The sequence below is a fragment of the Neovison vison genome, chromosome 1 (genome assembly GCF_020171115.1).
Source record: "Neovison vison isolate M4711 chromosome 1, ASM_NN_V1, whole genome shotgun sequence".
Lineage (NCBI taxonomy): Eukaryota > Metazoa > Chordata > Mammalia > Carnivora > Mustelidae > Neogale > Neogale vison.
The window spans coordinates 16,609,843-16,634,642 of NC_058091.1; the positions used below are offsets into that span (position 1 = coordinate 16,609,843).

General features: G+C 47.0%; 1 protein-coding gene and 1 pseudogene across 1 annotated transcript; both read right to left on the reverse strand.

The window, feature by feature from the left end:
• Window positions 1–4,428: 4,428 nt before the first annotated feature.
• On the reverse strand, window positions 4,429–19,603 carry LOC122902644. The gene is made up of 7 exons (XM_044242874.1): window positions 19,433–19,603; window positions 18,598–18,746; window positions 9,083–9,624; window positions 7,749–8,012; window positions 7,259–7,534; window positions 6,468–6,599; window positions 4,429–4,710 (listed from the first exon to the last, which is right to left on the reverse strand). The coding sequence occupies exons 1-6, from the start codon at window positions 19,601–19,603 to the stop codon at window positions 6,475–6,477; spliced, it is 1,527 nt and encodes a 508-aa protein (XP_044098809.1). The 3' UTR covers window positions 4,429–4,710; window positions 6,468–6,474.
• A 361-nt stretch (window positions 19,604–19,964) lies between these two features.
• LOC122903189 lies at window positions 19,965–21,739 on the reverse strand (annotated as a pseudogene).
• Window positions 21,740–24,800: the final 3,061 nt, after the last annotated feature.

Consider the following 24,800-nt stretch of genomic DNA (forward strand, 5'->3'; position numbering starts at 1 on the left):
CTGGCTGTGTTCCAAGTCTACAAACTTTAGGAACCTGGTGTGGCCAGGACCCCTACTGATCCTTTGGGGGAAGGTCTCCCATGTTGGGACTGATGAGGCTTTCTCCCAGAGAGAAGCCACACCAAGGAAAAGGAGCTTGGAGTTTGGAGTAGAGTGCAGCCAAAAGCCAGCATCAAGGTTAGCCACCCTCAGGAGGTGTCTCTGCTGCTATGCTAAGGGGCTGGGGGAGGGGGAACACGATGGGACCCACTGGTTCTTCTGTCCCCTTGGAAGCAATGCCACCTCTCCCAGATGCTCCCTAAGAAGCAAGAACCTCTTTCCCAGTGCGTCCCAAGGGAACCTCAGATCAGGCTCTCAGCTCCCAGGCTGTCCGCCCTCCTTCTCCATAGGACTGCTGCTGTGCCTGCCAGACTCCACACCGGCCACAGCGCAGACTTCTGAAACTCCAGTCTCTGAGCTCTGCTGGTTGTTGTCAAAACTCTCATCAACCCATCTTGTTTTCCCAGTCAGTGGCTTTGGGGAAGTGTTTGCCTTGGGCGATCCCCTGTGCGCTCCTCTCTCCCTCTGTCTTTCTATCGCTTCTCTCCACGACCAGGGCCCCTTCCCCTCTGCAGCACCTGCAGTGCCCTTCTCCCCCAAATCACACCTCGGCAACCCCTACCTTCCATGATAACGTGGCCTCTTTTCTCCCCCTCATTGTGTAGTTTGTTCTGTCCATCCTCAGATCCCTGTCTTGGGTGTTCAGAATGATTTGATGTTTATCTAGCTGTGTTTGAGGGATGAGGGAAGCCTTGGTCTTCCCACTACTCTATGCCCTTAGCTCTCCTCTCTAATCTCGTTTTACTAAGGGACTTGAGGTTGAATCACAGGAGAGAAAGAACCCCCGAGGTTCTCTAATGTCACATAATTTTTTTTTTTAACAATGAACAGGATCATGATGCTGACAAGTATCTCACTTCCACTAGCAAAGGAGAAGCTGCACAATATTCTCTTCCTACAAAAGTCTTGTTTAAGCAGTTAGAAGGCAAACTGTTGGGATTCCAGCAGTCAGCACCAACAGAAAACAGTGTTAATGTTATGAAAGAGTGCGGAGGTGGATTATCATGACCAAGAATGAAGGCAATGAAATGTTCCATCTCCTCCATAATCATGGTGATCTGGAGGGTTCTCCCTTCACCCTAGGGGTCAAAGCTCCCATTGGTTAAGGTGAACAGCAGATGGTGGAAAGACCATCCTACAGGAGGGACAGTGGGTGCAGGAAAGCACATGCCAGGGGCTCCTTGTAGCAACCTCAGCCTCTGAAAGATAGACAGGAGCTTGTTCAAGTGGCTGAGGAAATCCTGGGTCAGTCCTACTGCCCCCCACCCCACCAGTCACTCCCTTTCTCAAAGCCCTGTCCTCACTGATGGCCCAGCACCCCCCCACACACAGCTCCCAACCCTGGATCCAGAGCCTGAACACATTCTTCCCTCATTAGCACAACACAGAGTCAGCTCCAGACCCCCTACCAAAAAGTGGGGCTCAAGACTAAAACGGGGGGGGGGGCGCGTCTGGGTGGCTCAGTCCTTAAGTGTCTACTTTCTCCTCAGGTCATGATCCCAGGGTCCTGGTATTGAGCCCTGCATCTCATCAGGCTCTCTGCTCAGCGGGAAGCCTGTTTCTCCCTCTCCCACTCCCGCTGCTTGTGTTCCCTCTTTTGCTGTACCTCTGTCAAATAAATAAATAAAATCTTAAAAAAAAAAAAGACTAAAACCAGGAATGAATCATCTTTCCCTTTAATTACATCTTGATCCACCTTTTGGATCAGAAGCCATAAAGGAGCAGCTGGGAGGCTTACCCAAAGAGAGGGACCTGGATCCTGGTTTCTGAAGCCTTGGGGAGGCTTCTAGACACAAATCCATCTTCCCTTGTCTTCAGCCTCTCCTCACCTTGGTAGCTGAACACAAGGTCTGAGTGTGACCGTCCTTGCCCGCCACACCTTTTCCTGGTCCGGTCAGGTGACAGCATCCCATTATAACAGCAGCTCAAGCCCCCTCCTGAGCCACTCTGAGGCACCTGTGCTCAAGGCAGGGGCAGTTCAGCTGGCTGGGGCTCTGGGCTCTGCAGGAGGCTAGCTGCCAGGTTCTGAGAGCACCAGGGCTGAGCCAGGTGTCCCAGGGGACCCTGGAGCTCTGGCCTTCGAATCTCTTCCTGGAGAGTCTCTCCCAGGGGCCCTCTGTCTTAGCTGCCACCACCAAGGAGAGCTGTGTGTTCTGCCTCCTCGAGGGAGAGCTGAGCGTGCTGCTGCCTGTGGGTGGTCCTGGGCTTTGCCCCATCCCAGGAGCACATGGCTTTGACACCAGTGTTACTGGACCTAGCAACTCAGAGAAACTCAATGACTGTTCCATTTTTTTTTTACTTGAGAGAGAGAAGGAGAGAGAGAATGGTAGGATAGGGGTAATGGGGAGTGTGACAGAGGGAGAGCGGGGAGCAGGCTGAGCACTGAGAACGAGGCAGGCAGAGGCCAAGATGGGAGCCTTGCCTCTCAGCATCCCAGGATCCTCACCTGAGCAGAAGGCAGATACTTACTGGACTGAGCCACCCAGGTGCCCCAATAATGGCTTCCAATAAAAAAATCAGATTTTCTCATACCAGTCAGTAAACAAGATAACCTATTTATTAAGTCACTAATTGAACTGAATTGTGTAAATGTCAGAGGAATTGGCTTCCAATTTTAGGCTAAATTTGATAAGCAAAAGTTTAATGAAAATAATAAGCAACGTGACATTAAAGATTTGTCGTAAGAAAAGATGGCTTATTTTAGGAAATAGTTCTGGCAGGACTTAGTTAATCTTGGAATTACATGAATGTATAAAAAGCTTCCTCTTGAATTTTCTGGGTAAGATTCAGTTTCCAAGTAGTGGCTTTTTCCCCCCTTTCATATGCTCTGGTTATATAATATAATATTTTAAGTTGACTGGATATAATTTGAATTTTTAATATATTAAACTAATAGATATTTGTGTTTCAAAAAGATAAAGAATACACAGTTCCGTAATATTAACCATTGTCACTATACTGCACATTAATCCCCAGAATTTATGAGTCTCATACCTGCAAGTTTGTATTTTTTACCACCTTTTCCCATTCCCACTGTCCTTCCAAGTAGAGTTTTCTTGATTATTTGTGAGATTTTCAATCCTTTCATAGGCTTATTTGCCACGTACTGCAGCTTTGGAGAACCAGACTTGTTCCAATGGTTGTAAGAGCACTTTAAATATTCTGGATACTGATCCTTTGTCCATGATAAAACATTTTTTTTATTATTACTATTTTGTATTATGTTATGTTAGGCACCATACAGCACATCATTAGTTTTTGATGTAGTGTTCCATGATTCACTGTATGCATTTAACACCCAGTGCTCCAGGTGATACATACCCTCCTTAATACCCACCACCAGGTTCACCCATCCCCCACACCCTCCCCATCTAAAACTCTCAGTTTCTCAGAGTCCACAGTCTCTATGGTTCATCTCCCCCTCTGATTTCCACCTTCTTCATTCTTCCCTTCCTTCTCCTAATATTCTCCATATTATTCCTTATGTTCCATAAGTAAGTGAAACCATATGATAATTGACTCTCTCTGCTTGACTTATTTCACTCAGCATAATCTCCTCCAGTCCTGCCCATGTGTCTGATTTCCAACACGGAAGGAGAACTTGGGAAATATTCTTTGTTCAGAATTCTTGTTCAGTCAGTTAGAAGGCCAAGTACAGGAATCCCAACAGTTATCACTGTTAGGTCTGTTATTAAATGAAATGAGACTGAGACAAAGTGAAAGCTACTTAAAGCTTTATTTATGATAAGTATTAGAAGTTAGACTGATTGGTCAGGGGAACAAGACCGAGACAAGGTGAAAGTTATGCAAAGCTCTATTCTATGCTAAGCATTAGAAGTCAGACTGACTGGCCAGGGGTGTCTCCAAAGAGAGTGACCCCTCCCAATCTTACAGGCTACCTTTTATTGGGTAAAACAGTAACCCATATTTTGGTATCTCAACCCACTGGGTTTGTGTGTCTCTTGCTGATTGGCTAGTTTCATCCGGTCTGGTGACGTGTTATTCAAGATTACTCCATACTAGGACAGTTACAAACAGTACTTTCTGGGAAGGCTTAGTCAGTTAACATATTCAGTGTGAATAATAAGATCGTTGTCCTTCCCAAGATGGAGTCATTTAGGTTTGGGCAAGACCTTCTCACTGTTACAAACAGTACATCGTACTGATTAGATGTTTCTATCTGCCCTGACTTGTCCTTGTATTCTGGGCTCTGTTATCAGGAACTAGCCGACTACATTTCACTGGCTTCCCAGACTTGTTTCTAAGTAAGTTTCTCTGGGGGGGCAGGGTCAATTTAAGTTTTATTGCAGAAACAACAAAATGGCTATTTACCCAAGATGGAGTCGCTCTGGCTAAATAGGTCCTTACAATTACCAGAGGATCCATGTTATGAAAAAGTGCAGAAGTGGGTCATCATCACCACGAATGAAGGCAGGGAAATACTCCATCTCCACCATAATCTTGATCTCCTGGAGGACTGGAGCATTTCACCTTCACCACAAGGATCAAAGGTCCCGTTGGTGGACATGGACAGCAGGTAGAAGCCACTCATCAGAAGGGAGAGCGGGTGCAGGAGAGCAGATCCTCAGGCCTTCTGTAGCAACTTCACCTCTAAAAGAGAAACAGGAGCTTGTTCCAGTGGCTATGACAATCTTGGGTCAGTCTTCTTGGGCTTCTCCCTCCCCAGTTACTGCCTGGCTCAAAGCCCAGCTCACACTGAGGGTCAAGTATCACCCGACACTATCCGCCCCTCCCCCAACCCTGGGACACCCAACCCCTGGGTCCAGCAACCTGACCAAACTCTTCCCTCATTACCATAAAACAGTCATCCAGGCCCTACTACTGAACACCTAGGCTCAAGACTAAAGCCACCAATGATTCATCTGTTCCTATGACATAGATCCTGGTCACCCTCTGGCCATGTAAGAAGGCCTAAGAGAGTGGCTGGGAGCCCTCCCCAGAAAGGGACCTGGATCCTGGTTCCTGTAGCCTTGGGGAAGGTTACAGGCAAAGATCCATCTTCCCTTGCCATCAGCCTCTCCTCACCTTGGTAGCTGAAAACAAGGTCTGAGTGTGACTGTTCTTGCCCTGCCACACCCTTTCCTGGTCCAGTCAGGTGACAGCATCCCACTCTAACAGCAGCTCAGTGCCCCCTCCTGAGGCACCCTGAGGCACCTCTGCTCAAGGCAGGGGCAGTTCAGCTGGCTGGGGCTCTGGGCTCTGCAGGAGGCTAGCTGCCAGGTTCTGAGAGCACCAGGGCTGAGCCAGGCGTCCCAGGGGACCCTGGAGCTCTGGCCTTTGAATATCATCCTGGGGAGTCTCTCCCATGGGCCCTCTGGTTAGCTGCCACCACCCAAGTGGAGTAGCATGGGAGCAGAGCCCTGCAAGCCAGCCTTTGGATGGGTGGGCAACGGCCTTCCCACCCCTCTTCTTTGGTTCAGACATGGACCCCTCTCCTGGACGCAGCATGGAGAGGTCCCCATCCCTAGGGCACATCACGTGCAGCCACCTGCTGCTCTCCCCCAAGCCAGAGTGTTGTCCATGCCCGGTGCTCCTACTGCCTGCACACCACCCCTTACTTGGGCACCACCCGAGGTGAAAAGCTGGTCTGAGCCAGGCCTGATTTTGCTCAATCCCTTTAGCAAAAACAGGATGTAAAGTTTGGGGTCAGGGGTGCCCTGTGCTTTCCCACCAGGCTTAGCGAGGTGCTATCAGAGCTCAAGGATAAGTTTGCCCTGGTAACAGCTATCAAGCATGTGAGAACTTGGTCCGGACTCCTTTTATAGGTCAACTTGACGGGCCAAGGGACACCCCCCAATAGCTGGGAAGACATTCTTTCTGGGTCTGTCTAGAGAGTGTTTCTGGAAGACATGAGCATTTGAATCAGTAGACTGAGTAAAGGAGACTGTCCTCATCGAATTCACGAGGGCCTGAATGGAACAAACGGCGGAGGAAAGGTGACTTTGCTCTCAGTTTGGCTGGGCCATCCTTCTCCTGCCCTCAGCGTTGGTCATTAGCACTCTTGATGTTTGGTTCTTTGGACCAGGACCTAGACCTACACCACAGATGTCCTGATTCTAAGGCCTTTGGGTTTGCGCTGGAGGCCCACCACCAGCTTCCCTGTTTCTTCAGCTCACAGATCCCCTAGTCGTGAGCCAATCCCTTGTAATAATTATCTACCTCAACCTCTACACCAACAGCTCCTGATGAGTCTCTTTCTTGGGAGAAGCTAATACAGTCCAACGCGTCCGGTCTCATGTTCAGGTGAGAAGGTCCAGGTAAAAGGACAAGGGCTGGCCATTCGCCTTTCTCTGAGCTCACCTCGGGCCATCTGCCTCTCACTGCTGACTCAGTTCTGCCCACAGTACCTGTTACTCAAAGGATTATGCCTTGGACAACAAGGAGGATTAAGTGTGTGAGGACCACAAGGAGGACAGAAGTGATCGGCCTGATGGCTGCGCCTTTGACCAGAGCTACAGGCAGGGTTGTGGCCGTTGCTCCTGAAATGGAAACACAGTAGTGAGAGCCCTGATCAGGGGCCCCAAACTGGGGGCAGGAGTCTTTAGCTGCTGCTGCCCCATGTAATCCTTCAGCCCAGATGTCCTCCTTCTGCCATGTTTGTGGCAGCCGCTGTGACTGGTCCTGGGGATGGAAGGTTCATGCAGATCATGTAGCTAATGGGGGGAGCAAGGCTTTCCGTATAGACAGTCACTCCTGCTGTGACAGAAGAGGAGGGGACACGTATGGATGGTGACAGAGACATCTTGTCAGGAGCTGACATTTCACCTGGCACTGAAGGATTTCGAGAAAGAGACCAGGGGACACAAAAAACAACAATGAGGCTCAGAAAAGGGAATAGTGAGAAGTAAATCTCTGGAAACAGAATGAGGCCTTCAGGTTGGGGCCAGGAAGAAATCCAGAGAGAGAACTAAAGGTGTGTGCAGTAGGGAGCGATGCCAGGAGGTGAGCAGGGAAAGGAAGGACACTAGGACACACTAGTGGCCCTTGTACTCCTAAGGACAACTCATCATGTATGCATCACACACACACACACACACACACACACACACACACTCTCACACACACACAACACACACACTACGGCGGGGTCAGCCAATCTCTTCAAGAGAACCAGCACTCCATCCCGTGTTCTAGTTACCTGTGGTCTCCTGCATCTCGTTGCTGTGCTCCCGCAGTTTCTGTAGCCATCTCTTACAGTCTCCGTTCGCGATCTTCATGAGGAGCTCGGTCAGCTCTCTGTCACTGTCCAACTTGTCCTTAACCTGTTGGCCTCCAGGAGGAAACTGTATCCACTTTCTGTTCTCCGGGTCAAAGAGGCAGGTTAACTGCTCATTGAAGACAAACTGCCAGGATCCTCTGCTGTGTCCGTCTGCCCCACGTTCACACATGAGCCAGCCCTGCATGGTGAGAGAATCTGCCCCCGCCCCCACCAGGAGAAACAGTTCAGCCTCTGGTCTTGACCAATCCTTTGCCCCACCTGCTGCACCGCTCCCCTTTGGCCCTCCTGGTCCTGCTCTGGCCTCCTTGTCTGCCCTGGCTGCTGGGACCCACTTCAAAGTTTTACATGAACACTATAGCTCCCCAGCCCTGCCAAAGTGTTCTCCTTCTGCCCTGGGCTCTGGACTCACCGCTCTTAGTGAAAATCTCGGCTTTGATGTCCAGCAGTTTCTTTCTGAGCTCTTCCCCCAGGTCCTCCAGAGTTTCCATCTGTGTGTCCCAAAATGCTGTGTCCTTCAGCTTCATCCCCCAAGGACCAACAGATATGACCCGCTTGCTTCCACGGGCATAATAAAGAAACTCGTTTCCATTGACCTGGCCTTGAATCTCACACCACGGTTGTCCAGGCCTGGCCTGAGATGTGATGGAGAAATTGTAGGAAAGCAAGAGAGCATCTGGGAAGGAAAAACACAGGTGGAGGTTGGTGCTGGAAGAAAAAGAGCAGCAGGCACCCCGCTGCCATTCAGGTGACAGCAATAGAATGTGTGGAAGAAGGAGCAAGGACTGTCCCCGCACAGCGGCTCCCCCAGTGTAGAGGCTAGCGCCCTTCCCCTTTTGGGATAGGATCAGGATACCTCTGGAAGTACACATATCCCCAGATGGGAACCGGGCCTACCAGGGCAAATCATCACTCTACCCAGTGCACAAACAGGCCAGCCTGGCCATAGCAGAGGAGGCCTGCATGTCAGGACTGTCAGGACGCAGGCCAGTGTCCTGAAGATGAGGGGCAGGGAGGGGGCTGCTCCTGAGGAGCTGGGGCAGGGTAGGGTCGGACAGTGAGGATAGCATCCAAACTCAGATAAGGGAGAGTTCAGGAGCATGGGTCGCAGGATTCCATAGGGCCCAGGAGATGGCGCTAATGCGCTCCAAGGATGAGTCTAGGTAAAGTGAAGAAAGGCCTGTCCCGTGTTGCACTAAATCACTAAGAATTTCCTGAGCAGAGACTAGAGGAAGGGATCACAAGGCTCAGAGAAACGCATAAGTCAGAATGATATAAAATAGAAGAAAAAACAAACAAAACAAAACAAAACAAACTCCCCAAGCAGAAAAACCCAAAAAGGTCCACAAAATATATCCAGGGGGAGCGCTGGAGGGGCGGGGGTGGGGAATCCTGGAGAAGTTGCTTCAGTGCCAGAGTCGCGGGGGTGAGCGGGGTCCAGACCCTGCGCGATCGCCCTGTCCTGTAGGCAGCCCGGGCCTCCAGGGCTGGGCTCCCGCTTCCCGAGGGGGCAGGCAGCGGCGACAGCGGACTCCCCGCTGCGGCCTCTCCCCCTCCCCCCCGCTCCAGCGCCCAGAGCCGGGCAGTCCGTGGTCGCCCAGGTCCCCTCTTTTCCACAGGGCGACAAAGTCCCGGCGGACTCCGCGGAGCGGGAAAGGAGCCCGCGGGCGGCGGCGGCTTGGCTGGTTAGGGAAGTGGGGGGGCAGCCCAAGCCGGCGACAAGGGTCCCAAGATGCCGGGACTCACCTGTCCCTGCTCCGCCGCGCGTCGCGCCCACGACCAACCCGGCCGGCGCCGCCGTGATCCCGCGCAGCAGCCGCAGGAGAAACAGCAGGAACAGGAGCCCCGAGCGCCCCGAGAGCGTGGTGGCGGCGGCCGTGGGCTGCATCGCGACCCCGAGCCGGGGGGTTCCAGGTGAGGCGCGGAGTGGCTTCCGAAGGAACCGCGGCCGGGAAGCAGAACGTGCTTGCTGCGGCCGGGCGGGCGGCGCGGGACGGCGCCTGTCTCCCGCCGAGGGGGACCGGACGCCAGTTGGGGACGGGAATTCGCCCAACTTCACCTTCTTACATGTGCGACAGAGGCAAGAGAACACGCGCGGGCAGAGGCGGGAGAGGCAGAGGAAGCGGGCGAGGACCAGGCTAAAGGCGCAGTTGCAGAACTCGCTGAGACCGAGACAGCGAATGAATCCTGCTGGGGTCCCTGCGGTCTCCTGGGTTCGGATCTCCGGGTGGGCGGGGCGCGGACGGGCGGGGCTCGGACCTGGCTTGCTGCAAGGAATATTTTCTGCCCTTGAAAACCACTAGAGAGAGACACGTGACCCTATGGGTGTGACAAGTTAACTGGATTCTTTTTGAGCACTTGATGAATTTTACCCCCATCTTTTCTAAGAACCAAGTTTGGTGAGATAATTTATACGCAATCCTCTCTTCTTTTTGCAGGCACCTAGCTTCAAGTCCTGTATCTTTGCAAGTGTAGGAGAAGCATATGGGCCTGTGGCCAACATTTTTTTTTTTCTTTTCAGCATAACAGAATTCATTGTTTTTTGCACCACACCTAGTGCTCCATGCAATACGTGCCCTCCTTAATACCCACTTTTTTTTTTTCCTTTAAACAGTCAATTGACTTTTATTTATTTTTTTTTCCCAATTTATTTATTTTCAGAAAAACAGTATTCATTATTTTTTCACCACACCCAGTGCTCCATGCAAGCTGTGCCCTCTATAATACCCACCACCTGGTACCCCAACCTCCCACCCCCCCGCCACTTCAGACCCCTCAGACTGTTTTTCAGAGTCCATAGTCTCTCATGGTTCACCTCCCCTTCCAATTTACCCAAATTCCCTACTACTCTCTAACGCCCCTTGTCCTCCATGCTATTGGTTATGCTCCACAAATGAGTGAAACCATATGATAATTGACTCTCTCTGCTTGACTGATTTCACTCAGCATAATCTCTTCCAGTCCTGTCCATGTTGCTACAAAAGTTGGATATTCCACATTGAGATATCACCTTACACCAGTTAGAATGGCCAAAATTAACAAAACAGGAAACAACATGTGTTGGAGAGGATGTGGAGAAAGGGGAACCCTCTTACACTGTTGGTGGGAATGCAAGTTGGTGCAGCCTCTTTGGAGAACAGTGTGGAGATTCCTCAAGAAATTAAAAATAGAGCTTCCCTATGACCCTGCAATTGCACTCCTGGGTATTTACCCCAAAGATACAGATGTCGTGAAAAGAAGGGCCATCTGTACCCCAATGTTTATAGCAGCAATGGCCACAGTCGCCAAACTATGGAAAGAACCAAGATGCCCTTCAACGGATGAATGGATAAGGAAGATGTGGTCCATATACACTATGGAGTATTATGCCTCCATCAGAAAGGACGAATATCCAACTTTTGTAGCAACATGGACAGGACTGGAAGAGATTATGCACCCATAAAACGGCACAGGGTTGCAGATTGGATAAAACGACAGGACCCATCCATATGCTGTCTACAAGAGACCCATTTTGAACCTAAAGATACACGCAGACTGAAAGTGAAGGGGTGGAGAAGCATCTTTCATGCCAATGGGACTCAAAAGAAGGCTGGGGTAGCGATTCTCATATCAGATAAATTAGACTTCAAACTAAAGACTGTAGTCAGAGATACAGAAGGACACTACATAATCCTTAAAGGGACTATCCACCAAGATGATCTAACAATTGTAAATATCTATGCTCCCAATATGGGAGCAGCCAATTACTTAAGAAAACTGTTAATCAAGATAAAGAGTCATATTGATATGAATACACTAATCGTAGGTGATCTTAACACGCCTCTTTCAGAATTAGACAGATCATCGAAGCAGAAAATCAATAAAGAAACAAGAGCATTGAACGACACATTGGACCAGATGGACCTCATAGATATATACAGAACATTCCACCCTAAAACAGCAGAATACTCATTCTTCTCAAGTGCACACGGAACCTTCTCCAGAATAGACCACATACTGGGTCACAAATCAGGACTCAGCCGATACCAAAAGACTGAGATTATTCCCTGCATATTCTCAGATCACAATGCTTTGAAACTGGAGCTCAATCACAAGGAAAAGTTCCGAAGGAACTCAAACACCTGGAAGCTAAAGACCACCTTGCTTAAGAATGCTTGGATCAACCAGGAGATCAAAGAAGAACTGAAACAATTCATGGAAACCAATGAGAATGAAGACACTTCGGTCCAAAACCTATGGGATACAGCAAAGGCGGTCCTAAGGGGAAAATATATAGCCATCCAAGCCTTGCTCAAAAAAATTGAAAAATCCAGAACACACCAGCTGTCTCTACACCTTAAAGAACTGGAGGATCAACAACAAATCAAACCAACTCCACACATAAGAAGGGAAATCATCAAGATTAGAGCTGAGATCAATGAGGGAGAAACCAGAGATACAGTAGAACGTATCAATGAAACTAGAAGCTGGTTTTTTGAAAGAATCAATAAGATCGATAAGCCACTGGCTACACTAATCCAAAAGAAAAGAGAGAAATCCCAAATTCATAAAATTATGAATGAAAGGGGAGAGATCACAACTAACACCAAGGAAGTAGAAACAATCATCAGAAGTTACTACGAACAGTTATATGCCAATAAGCTTAGCAACCTAGATGAAATGGATGCATTCCTGGAAAAATATAAACTACCAAAATTGAACCAGGAAGAAATCGACAACCTGAATAGACCGATATCTAATAACGAGATTGAAGCAGTGATCAAAAATCTCCCAAAAATACCCACTTTTAACGCACGTTCTCAGGCTCTGGAAGTAAAAGCAGAGGTATACTATTCCTCCAGCTGTGGAACCACTTATCAACCCGTAAGTTCTACAGAGAATCCTATTTCCAAGCAGTGCTACCTTCAGGTTTGCAGAGGAGGAAAAAAATGAGTGATTTTTTTTTTCAGTGACCACACTTTAGCTCTGAGAGAAAGTGACTGTTGGAGCGAGAGTACATCACTTTCACTCACGATCATCTCCCTATCCTACAAATTGCATAAAATCAGCCACATAATGCTAGACTTATTTAAGTATGATAGATAATAAAGTATCCCATCGCCTTCAGTCACTAGAAACACTCTTGTTAGTTCTGGGCTTTGAGAACAAAATAGCCACATTGTAAACAACAGCACCTGGAGAAACTGAACTCAGGTGACTGAATCAGGTGTGACCCGACATGTGTAGGGCTCTAACAGAAGCTGGATGAACTGTTCTAGCCTGCATTTATTTATTTATTTATTTATTTATTTATTTATGGAACATAGATTTATCTATTTTGGTTTCCTTTTACAAAGGAACTCAAGATATGTGGGTCTGTGGGTAAGCATGTCCTGTGTCAAACTGGAAAATGTACTATGAGAAGTCATGTGTTTCTAAAAATTGTGAAAAGAATTTAAAATCTGCCAATCAGCTAGGAATGCCAGGATAAGAGGGAACTACTGTTTACTTCTCAATTTCCACCAGAAATTTAGGTTTTTAAGGGTTAACAATTCTAGTATAGAAGCTTAATGAATAATTTTAAATAGTTTTAAAAGACATTTAAAGAATATACCTACACTGGGTGAATTGTAATAATACTTTGCCTCTTGAGGAGAAATCACTAATATTGTTTTCTTTTTCCTATTTTTTAAAATTTAAACTCAATTAAATGACATATAATGTATTCCTAGCTTCCAAGGTAGAGGCTAGCAGTTCATGTCTCACATGAACAGAGCTGACTGCACCACGTGCCCTCCTCCCCCACAGTGTCTACCACCTAGTTTGTCCATCCTGCTCCCCCTCGCCCCTCCAGCAGCCCTCAGTTAATCTTCTGTGATTAAGAGTCTCTTATAGTTTATCTCCCTCACTGGTTTCATCTTGTTTTATTTCTCCCTCCCTTCTTCCATGATCCTCTGTTTTCTTTCTTAAATTCCACATATGAGTAAGGCCATATGATACTTGTCTTCTCTGACTGACTTACTTCACTTAGCAGAATACCCTCTAGTCCCATGCTTCTTGTTGTAAATGTCAAAATTCCATTTTTTTTTTTGATGGCTGAGTATATTATACCACATCTTCGTTATCCATTCACTTGTTGATGGACATCTGCCCTCTTTCTATAATTTGGCTATTGTGGACATTGTTGCCATAAACACTGGGGTGCACTTGCCCCGTCGGTTCACTACATTTGTATCTTTGGGGTAAATCCCCAGTAGTGCAATTGCTGGGTCATAGGGTAGCCCTATTTTCAACTTTTTGAGGAACCTCCATACGGTTTTCCTCAGAGGCCGCACCAGCTTGCATTCCCACCAACAGTGTAAGAGGGTTCCTCTTTCTCCACATTGTCACCAACATCTGTCCTTCCCTGACTTATTAATTTTAGCCATTCTGACTAGTGTGAGGTGGTATCTCATGGTGGTTTTGATTTGTATTTCCTTGATGCTGAGTGATATTGAGCATTTTTTCATGTGTCTGTTGGCCATTTGGATTTCTTTGGAGACATGTCTGTTCATGTCTTCTGCTCATTTGTTGATTAGATTGTTTGTTTTGGGGTGTTGAGGTGGTAAGTTCTTTATAGATTTTGGATTCTGGACCTTTATCTGTCATTTACAATATCTCCTCCCATTCTGTAGTGGTCTTTTGGTTTTGTTGACTGATCCTTCGCTATCCAAACGCTCTTTATGGGGTGCCTGGGTGGCTTAGTTGGTTAAGTGTCTGCCTTCTGCTCAGGTAATAATCCAAGGGTCCTGGGTTTGAGGCCTGCATGGGGCTCCCTGCTCAACGGAGAGTATGTTCTTCCCTCTCTCTCTGTCCCTCCTCCCTGCTTATGCTCTCTCTCTGAAATAAATAAACACAATCTTTAAAACAACAATAACAACAAAACCTAGAGCTTTTTATTTTGAGGAAGTCCCAGTAGATCATATTTGCCTTTGATTCCCTTGCCTTTGGAGACATGTCTTATAAGAAGTTGTTGTGGGTGAGCTCGTAGACCTTGCTATCTATATTCTCCTCAAGGATTTTGATGGATTCCTGTCTCACATTTAGGTCTTTCATTGATTTTGAGGCTGTTTTTGTGTAGGGTGTTAGAAAATGGTCCAGTTTTGGGTCGCCTGGCTGGCTCAGTGGTTAAGCCTCTGCCTTAAGCTCACGTCATGATCTCAAGGTCCTGGGATCAAGCCCTGCATCGGGCTCTGTGCTTAATGGGAAGCCTGCTTCTCCTTTTCTCTCTGCCTGCCTCTCTGCCTACTTGTGATCTCTCTCTGTCAAATAAATAAATAAAATCTTAAAAAGAAAATGGTCCAGTTTCATTCTTCTGTACGTGGCTGGTCAATATTCCCAACACCATTTGTTGAAGAGACTGCCTCCCCCTCCCCATAGGATATTCTTTCCTGCTTTGTCAGGGATTAGTTGACCATAGAGTCAAAGGCCCATTTCTGAACTCTCTATTCTGTTCCATTGATCTATGTGTCTGTTTTTGTGCAGTACCCTACTGTGTTGAAGATGATAGCTTTTAATAGAGCCTAAAGTCCAGAATGTGATGCCACCAGCTTTGATTTTCTTTGCCAACATTGCCTTGGATATTTGGAGTCTTTCCTGGTTCCATACAAATTTTAGGATTACTTGTTCCAGCTCTGTGAAAAACGCTGATAGTATTGTCATAGGGACTGCACTGAATGTGTAGATTGCTCTGGGTAGCACAGACACTTAACAATATTTTTTCTTGCAATCTGTGAGCATGGAATGTCTTTCCAACTCTTTGTGTCTTCCTCAGTTTCTCTCATGAGTGTTCTGTAGTTTTCTATAGTTCTGTAGTTTGCTTCTTTGGTTAGGTTTATTCCTACATTTCTTAGGGTTTTTTGTGCAACTATAAACAGGATCACCTTTTTTATTTCTGCTTCTTTTGTCTCATTGTTAGTGTATAGAAATACAACTGATTTCTATGCCTTGATTTTATATCCTGCCAGTTTGCTGAATTTCTGTATGAGTGCTATCAATTTTGGCATGGGACCTTTTGGGTTTCCCATATAGAGTATTATGTCATCTGTGAAAACCAAGAGTTTGACTTTTTCTTTGTCAATTCAGTTGGCTCCTTATTTCTTTTCGTTGTCAATTACTGAGGCTACAACTTCTAGAACTATGTTGAACAACAGTGGTCAGAGTGGATATCCCTGCCTTGTTCCTGAGCTTAGGGGAAAAGCTCTCAGTTTTTACACATTGAAAATGATATTCACTGTGGGCTTTCCATATATGGCTTTTATGGCATTGAGGTATGTTCCCTCTATTCCTACACTGTGTTGAGTTTTCATCAAGAAAGGATGGACTGGAAGAGATTATGCTGAGTGAAATAAGTCAAGCAGAGAGAGTCAATTATCATATGGTTTCACTTATTTGTGGAGCATAACAAATAGCATGGAGGACAAGGGGCGTTAGAGAGGAGTAGGGAATTTGGGTAAATTGGAAGGGGCGGTGAGCCATGAGAGGCTATGGACTCTGAAAAACAATCTGAGGAGTTTGAAGTGGCGGGGGGGTGGGAGGTGGGGGTAGCAGGTGGTGAGTATTATAGAGGGCACGGCTTGCATGGAGCACTGGGTGTGGTGAAAAAATAATGAATAATGTTTTTCTGAAAATAATTAAATAAATAAAAAGAAAAAAAAAAGAAAGGATGCTGTGCCTTGTGAAATGCTTTTTCTGCATCTATTGAGAGGATTGTATGGATCTTGTCTTTTATTTTATGAAGGTAGTGTGTCATGTTGCTTGGTGTGTGGACGTTGAACCACCCCTGTAGCCCAGAAATACCAACCACCTGGTCATGGTGAAAAATCCTTCTAATGTACTACTGGATCCCATTGGCTGGTATCTCAGCTGTCACACTGATGTCCTCCCAGTTTTGGTGATGTCCCCTGATGCCGACATTTTAAGATGTATTTCCCCCACACCAGGGACATTCATCTGGGTCACCACAGGATCATCTCCTAGTAGGTCTCATGGTACCTGAGGGCCTCCTCATCCTTAGACTCTGCTTCGTATTGTTCTAGGAATGTCCAATACGGCCAAAGAGATCGACAGACTTGGGCATTTTCCATTTCCTGGATGTGCTGAAGATGAGGGTTAAAGTGTTTTATTTGCCTTGTTGGTGGATTAGCTTAATCTGTAAATGTAGGTGAAGAGATTCAGATATAGGAGGCCACTGAGAGAGTATGTTGTCCAGAAGTTCTCAATATATATTTGAAAGTGTTGTTCATCCTGTGTTTTGGCTCACCTTTGTGTCATTTTTTGACAAGAGTTCAGATTATTTAGTCTTAACTAGGAAGAAACAGAAATCTCCTAACACATTGTATATATTGTACCTCATTTGGATATCCTATGGCTAATTTTTTGCTATGACACATAGCACCACAGAAAACAATCATACATCTCTATTGATTTTTGGTCCCCACATACTTCCGGCCTCGAATTAACACTGGGATTGCCATGCACTGGGATGAACACACCAGCCACTATCTGGATAGGGTGAACTATAAGGCAAATGAGGGATTCCATTTAAACACCTACCAACGCAGAAGAGAACTCTTGTCATTCCATTTCCTGTCTACCATTTGCTATAGCTCTCTTTAAAATCTTGTCAGTTTGGGGCACCTGGGTGGCTCAGTGGGTTAAAGCCTCTGCCTTCGGCTCAGGTCATGATCCCAGGGTCCTAGGGGATTGAGCCCTGCATGGGGCTCTCTGCTCCGCAGGGAGCCTGCTTCCTCCTCCCTCTCTGCCTGCCTCTCTGTATACTTGTGATCTCTGCCAAATAAATAAATAAAATATTTTTTTAATCTTGTCAGTTTAATGCATGTATAAAGCAAGCCCATTGTTCTTTGTGTTGAAAACTTGGGATGTGTTCAGTGATTTCTGAGGCTGATTTACTGTCTGTGACTTGCTCTAAGCATTTTCACAGATCTTGGGAGAGCCAGACTTACAGATATTTATTTGCAGGAGCTCTTTGTATATTCTGGATACCAATCCTTTGCTCATGAGGGAATAAACGAACTGTTAGAAGCAGATCTGTTTCTGCTGTGAAGACCCATTGTGCTCTGAAGGAGGTGAGTTGGTGGGGAGGGATGACAAGAGAGACAGTGGTGGGGGATCCAGGAGACTCAGAAAGATTCTCAACTGCTTCATTTCCAGAACATTTTTTGTATGTGGCCTGTCAGGATCATGTCTGAGACTGACGGATGGCTGCTGGAAAGCGGATTTCTGAGTGATCCTTCAATTCTCTATCTCCACAACCGATCTAGCAGAATCACCACTTTTACTTACCCCATACAGTGGAGGAAGAACACAACTCCATGAGTTCTCTTGCGATATAAAAGAAATTCTGAAGGCACTTGTGCGGCTCAGCCAGTTAAGTGTCTGCCTTCAGCTGAGGTCATGATTCCAGGGTCCTTGGATGGAGTCCCACAATAGCTTCCTGCTCGGTGGGGAGTCTGCTTTTCCCTCTCCCTCTGTCCCTCCCCCAGCTTGATAGCTCGTGCTCTCTCTCTCTCGCTCGCTCTCTCTCTCAAATAAACAATATCTTTGAAAAAAATAATAAAAAAATTCCAAATTAAGTATATTGTGTAATAAAGATAATATTTATTTAAATATACGTTCCTGGACATAATTTACTAAAGACAACAATCACAATATGTCAATGAGCCTGTTTCTCAGTACGTAGAAGAAAAAATCCCTGAGGATCTAGAGCTTCCATAAATATCTTTTTGGGGATATTCTCTGCAAGGACATGGTCCTCTTACAGAGAAGAATCCGATATTGCACAACTAAAGGACAAGACGGAAAATGTTCTCTTTGTTGAAAACAACCAAAGGACAAGAAGGAAAATGTTCTCTTTGTAGAAATTCCCCATTCAAGTATTTAACACTTCAGTGCAAGAATTCCATCACTGGGGCCCCTGGGTGGCTCAGTGGGTTAAGCCGCTGCCTTCGGCTCGGGTCATGATCTCAGGGTACTGGGATCGAGTCCCGCATCGGGCTCTCTGCTCAGCAGGGAGCCTGCTTCCTCCTCTCTCTCTCTGCCTGCCTCTCTGCCTACTTGTGATCTCTCTCTGTCAAATAAATAAATAAAATCTTTAAAAAAAAAAAAAAAGAATTCCATCACTTAGCACCGGGAGAAAACGGCATAGAATATGCCAGTGCAAAGTGCTGAACAGGAGAGGTACAAAATGCAAGAAGGGACATGGGAGCTTCCCTGTCCTGCACCAGGTGGCTGGACTGAGGTTCTGGATTCGTAAACTTGGAAGTGCTGCTGGTCTAATGATGAACAATAGCTCATCCAAAGGCAGCTGGCCCAGAGCCAGAGTGGCTGAGCTGGTCCCCACTTTGAGGGGCTTCTTGGTGGACTTGGCAGCCTAAGAAAAGAACAAGTGTTTGTTTCTGTGGCTGAGAAAATCCTGGGTCCCCTGTCCTGGGGCTGCCCTTCACCAGCACTCCCCTCCCCAGAGCCCAGACCTCACCCAGGGGCATGCATTTCCCCCAGCCATGACCCCAGCCCTGGGCCCAGCCACCTTTACAAACCTCCTCCCTCCTGAACCAAATCACGGAGTCAGCCCCAGGCCCTGTTACCTGGGCTCAGGACCAAAGTGAGTAAGAAACCAGTGTGCTCATGTGACTCGGGTTCCCAGGCTCCCTCTCAAGGCAGGTCCTAAAGGACATGCTGGGGGATCTGACAGAAGATAGGGACCTTCACTTGATACTTCTAACCTTGAGGAACACTGTGGGCAAAAGTCCTTCTTTTCCCTTCCCTCCTAGCCTCCTGTAAGCAGCACACAGAGCTCTTAGTCTGATGATCCTTCCCCCATCCCATCCGTTCCTGGTCCGGCTCAGCTGGGAGCTCACAGGGGAGCTCAGTTAGCCCATCCCCCAGGTCGGCTCTGCTCAAAGCTGGGGCTGCTCAGGGGCTCAGGATCTGAGGTGTGCAGGAAGCTGGCTGCCAGCGACGGCACCAGCCTCAGCCAGGGTCCCCACTGTTGCACGGAGAACTGACCTCCTTCTAGTCTCATCATGCACGGTCTCTACTGGGCGTTTGTTGCCTCACATGTGAAGACCCAAGCCATGACTGGGGGAACACGGCACTACTGTCCAGCCCTTTGAGTGGGTCCACAGAGGCCTTCCCACTCCCTCTACCTGGGATGAGACCCTGGGCCCTGTCCTTGTAACTGCCAGGAGGGAGTCCCCTTCTCCTTGAGCTGTCCCATGGAGCTGCCATGCTGCTCATACTCAAAGGGGAGTACGGCCCATGCTGTGTGTCCCCGCTGTCCCCCACACCACCACCCACCACTCTCTCCAATGGAGAACCGGTCAGAGCCAGGAATGACATCCCTCAATCCCTTTAGCACCAACAGGCCTTAAGCATTGGTCTGGGCCCCTCCCCTTTCCAAGTGGCCTTATCAGTGAGTGAGGCCACATCAGAGCTCAGGGCTGAGCTTGTTGAAGCTGTTGCCAACACGTGATATGAGATCTCATTCATCTAGTCCCACTGCCCTCTGAGAAGCTTCAGGCAGTGGGCAGGGGTGAGGCTGGGAATTCACTATTCCCTGTGCTCACACCAGGCCATCTGCCATCCCTTCCCTCTCAATCTGCTCTCACTACCTGTGGATCTAATGGTCTCCGACAAGGATGCCCATTATGACACACAGCTGAGGAGCATGGGGAAGATCCAGGTGCAGGGTCCAATGGCCATGGCCTTGCCAGGGTCTGTACCTTGTCGCGTGGCTGGTGGCACTGAAATGAAAATGCAAGGATAAGAGCCTCAGTTGGGACCCCAAACTGGGGGAAGCTTCCTCAGCTCCTGTAGTTGCATCCTACCAATCAGTGTCTATCACTGTCCTTGTGGCAGCTGCTGTGACCAGTCCTGATGTTGGGAAGGGAGGAGGGGATGCGCCCTGTCCCCTAGGGGCTCCTTCTGCCAAAAGGGGAAGCAGGGTTTGCAATGTAAGCAGTCGCTCCTGCTGTGACAGACAGGAGGTGTTGCAGGATAAGGATGGTGACAGCAACTACCTCTCAGGAGCTGACAGTCCAAGTGGCACTGAAGGATTTCTGGTAATACACAGGATGAAACGAAAAAGACAGTAATTCTTAGTAAAGGAACATAAGACCATCTCTGGAAACAGGCTGATGCTCCCCTGTTTGGGGCCAGCAAGAAATCCAAGAAATACCCAAACACAAAGGTCTATGCATTGAGGAAGTGATTTCAGGAGGTGAGACGGGAATGGAAGAATTCTAGAACATTCTTATAGCCATTATTCTGCCAAAAAGAATTTCCCATGGATGGATCAATTTCTCTCTCTCTCTACACACACACACACACACACACACCACCCACACTATGGGGTAGGTGGAGGTCATTTCAAGAGAACCAGCACTCCATCCAGTCTTCTGAGTTACCTGTGATCTCCTGCATTTCATCCCAGTGCTCCCATATGTGCTGGAGCCAGCTCTTACAGTCTCCGTTTGTGGTCTGCACAAGGAGCTTGGTCAGCTCTTTGTCATTGTCCAACATGACTCTAAACTGTTGGCCTCCAGGAGGAACCACTGTCCACCTTCTGTTTTCTGAGTCAAAGAGGTAGGTTAACTGTCGATTGAAGGCAAACTGCCAGGATCCTCTGGTGTGTCCATCGGCCCCACGCACACACATGAGCCTGCCCTGCATGGTGAGACAATCTGCCCCCACCCCCACCAGTGGAAACAGGTTAGCCTCTGGTCTTGACCAATCCTTTGCCCCACCTGCCGCGTATTCCTCAGCTCCCCTTCGGCCCTCCTGGTCCTGCTCTGGCCTCCTTGCCTGGCACAGCTACTGGGCCATGTGTTTGGGACCCTTCTGAAGTTTTACATGAAAACAATATCTCCCTAGCCCTGCCAAAGTGTTCTCCTTCTGCCCTGGGCCTTCAGACTCAATGCTCTCAGTGAAAATCTCTGCTTTGATGTCCAGCAGTTTTTTTCTGAGCTCTTCCCCAGGTTTTCCAGAGGTTCCCTCTGTGTCCCCCAGAATACTGTGTCCTTCAGCTTCAACCCCCAAAGACCAGTGGGTTTGACTCGCTCGCTCCCATGCAAGTAAGAAGAAAACTCGTTTCCATTGACCTGACCTTGAATCTGAAACCTCAGTTGTCCAGGCCTAGGCTTAGATGTGATGGAGAAATTGTAGGAAAGCGAGAGAGTATCTGTGAAGGGAAGACAGAGGTGGAGGTTGGGGCTGGAAGAGAAAGAGCAACAGGCACCCCACTGCCAGCCAGGTGACAGCAATCCCCCCAGAGGGCTGACCTGGCAGAGTAAGGACTGTCCTGCAGTATGGCTCCCCGTAGCCTTGGAGGCTGGCGCTCTTCCCCTGCTGGGATTGGATCAGCATGTCTTTGCTTGGCAAGAAGTCACACAGCCCAAGATAGGAGCCCACAGAGAATAATTGAGAAGAAGACTCCAGAACCGCTCCAGGGACACCGTTTCTGCTCCCCGGTCTTACTGCTCACTTCGCAACACCCCTCTCCCCCACCCCCGCGCTTCACCTCTGAACTCACGGCTGCGGCATGCTGTAGGACAGACCACAGGAAAAACCAGAGCAGGAGGCCAAGACATACGGAGGAAACCCCAGTCCTAGGAACCCTAGGAAGCCGTGGCATTTGCAGTTTACTAACCACAAGGTGCAGTTTCTACAGAAAATTTCCACTTGGGGCTTGACTCTGCCCTGGGACCCGCCCCCTCCTGCCGTATTTCCTAGAATATATCAGTCCTTTATGATGCTGCTGGTCTGCTCCTCTTCCTTTTTTTTGGGGGGGGGGGCTGGTCATTTTTTTTTTTTAATTTTTTATAAACATATAATGTATTTTTATCCCCAGAGGTACAGGTCTGTGAATCGCCAGGTTTACGCACTTCACAGCACTCACCATAGCACATACCCTCCCCAATGTCCTTAACCCCACCCCCCTCTCTTAAACCCCCTCCCCCCAGCAACCCTCAGTTTCTTTTGTGAGATTAAGAGTCACTTATGGTTTATCTCCCTCCCAATCCCATCTTGTTTCATTCATTCTTCTCCTACCCCCTTAAACCCCCATGTTGCATCTCCACTTCCTCATATCAGGAAGATCATATGATAGTTGTCTTTCTCTAATTGACTTATTTCACTAAGCATGATACCTTCTAGTTCCATCCACGACGTCACAAATGACAAGATTTCATTTCTTTTGATGGCTACATAGTATCCCATTGTGTATATATACCACATCTTCTTTATCCATTCATCTGTTGATGGACATCTAGTTCTTTCCATAGTTTGGCTATTGTAGACATTGCTGCTATAAACATTCGAGTGCAAATGCCCCTTGTTTCATTTATTCTTCTCCTACCCACTTAAGCCCCCTTGTTGCAGCACCAGTTCCTCATATCAGGAGATCATATGGTAGTTGTCTTTCTCTGCTTGACTTATTTCGCTAAGCATGATACGCTCTAGTTCCATCCATGTTGTCGCAAATGGCAAGATTTCATTTCTTTTGATGGCTGCATAGTATTCCATTGTGTATATATACCACATCTTCTTGATCCATTCATCTGTTGATGGACATCTAGGTTCTTTCCATAGTTTGGCTATTCTGGACATTGTTGCTATAAACATTCGGGTGCATGTGCCCCTTTGGATCACTATGTTTGTATCTTTAGGGTAAATACCCAGTAGTGCAATTGCTGGGTCATAGGGCAGTTCTATTTTCAACATTTTGAGGAACCTCCATGCTGTTTTCCAGAGTGGTTGCACCAGCTTGCATTCCCACCAACAGTGTAGGAGGGTTCCCCTTTCTCCGCATCCTCGCCAGCATCTGTCATTTCCTGACTCGTTGATTTTAGCCATTCTGACTGATGTGAGGTGATATCTCATTGTGGTTTTGATTTGTATTTCCCTGATGCCGAGTGATATGGAGCACTTTTTCATGTATCTGTTGGCCATCTGGATGTCTTCTTTGCAGAAATGTCTGTTCATGTCCTCTGCCCATTTCTTGATTGGATTATTTGTTCTTTGGGTGTTGAGTTTGCTAAGTTTTTTTATAGATTTTGGACACTAGCCCTTTATCTGATAAGTCATTTGCAAATATCTTCTCCTATTCTGTCAGTTGTCTTTTGGTTTTGTTAACTGTTTCCTTTGCTGTGCAAAAGCTTTTGATCTTGATGAAACCCCAATAGTTGATATTTGTCCTTGCTTCCCTTGCTTTTGGCGATATTCCTAGGAAGATGTTGCTGTGGCTGAGGTCAAAGGGGTTGCTGCCTGTGTTCTCCTCAAGGATTTTGATGGATTCCTTTCTCACATTGAGGCCCTTTATCCATTTTGAGTCTATTTTCATGTGTGGTGCAAGGAAATGGTCCAATTTCATTTTTCTGCAAGTGGCTGTCCAATTTTCCCAACACCATTTGTTGAAGAGACTGTCTTTTTTCCATTGGATATTCTTTCCTGCTTTGTAGAAGATTAGTACACCATAGAGTTGAGGGTCTATTTCTGGGCTCTCTATTCTGTTCCATTGATCTATTTGTCTGTTTTTGTGCCAGTACCATGCTGTCTTGATGATGACAGCTTTGTAATAGAGCTTGAAGTCCGCAATTGTGATGCCACCCACTTTGACTTTCTTTTTCAATATTCCTTTGGCTATTCGAGGTCTTTTCTGGTTCCATATAAATTTTAGGATTATTCGTTCCATTTCTTTGAAAAAAATGGATGGTATTTTGATAGGAATTGCATTAAATATGTAGATTGCTTTAGGTAGCATAGACATTTTCACAATATTTGTTCTTCCAATCCAGGAGCATGAAACATTTTTCCATTTCTTTTGTCTTCTTCAATTTCTTTCACGAGTACTTTATAGTTTTCTGAGTATAGATTCTTCGCCTCTTTGGTTAGGTTTATTCCTAGGTACCTTATAGTTTTGGGTGCAATTGTAAATGGGATTGACTCCTTAATTTCTCTTTCTTCTGTCTTGTTGTTGGTGTAGAGAAATGCAACTGATTTCTGTGCATTTATTTTATATCCTGAAACTTTACTGAATTCTTGTATAACTTCTAGCAGTTTTGGAGTGGAGTCTTTGGGTTTTCCACATATAGTATCATATCATCTGCAAAGAGTGATAGTTTGACTTCTTCTTTGCCGATTTGGATGCCTTTAATTTCCTTTTGTTGTCTGATTGCTGAGGCTAGGACTTCTAGTACTATGCTGAATAGCAGTGATGATAATGGACAACCCTGCCGTGCTCCTGACCTTAGCGGAGAAGCTTTCAGTTTTTTCTCCATTGAGAATGATATTTGTGGTGGGTTTTTCATAGATGGCTTTGATAATATTGAGGTATGTGCCCTCTATCCCTACACTTTGAAGACTTTTGATCAGGAAGGGATGCTGTACTTTGTCAAATGCTTTTTCATCATCTACTGAGAGTATCATA

Excerpts from the sequence above, each read along its gene's own strand:
- LOC122902644 (XM_044242874.1), bottom strand. The coding sequence starts at position 19,603 with ATGGCAGCTCCATGGGACAGCTCAAGGAGAAGGGGACTCCCTCCTGGC. Across the intron at positions 18,747-19,432 it reads CATGGCTTGGGTCTTCACAT|GCTGCCAAGTCCACCAAGAA; the intron begins GTGAGGCAACAA and ends TTCTTTTCTTAG. Across the intron at positions 6,600-7,258 it reads CGAGATGCAGGAGACCACAG|GAGCAACGGCCACAACCCTG; the intron begins GTAACTAGAACA and ends TTTCCATTTCAG.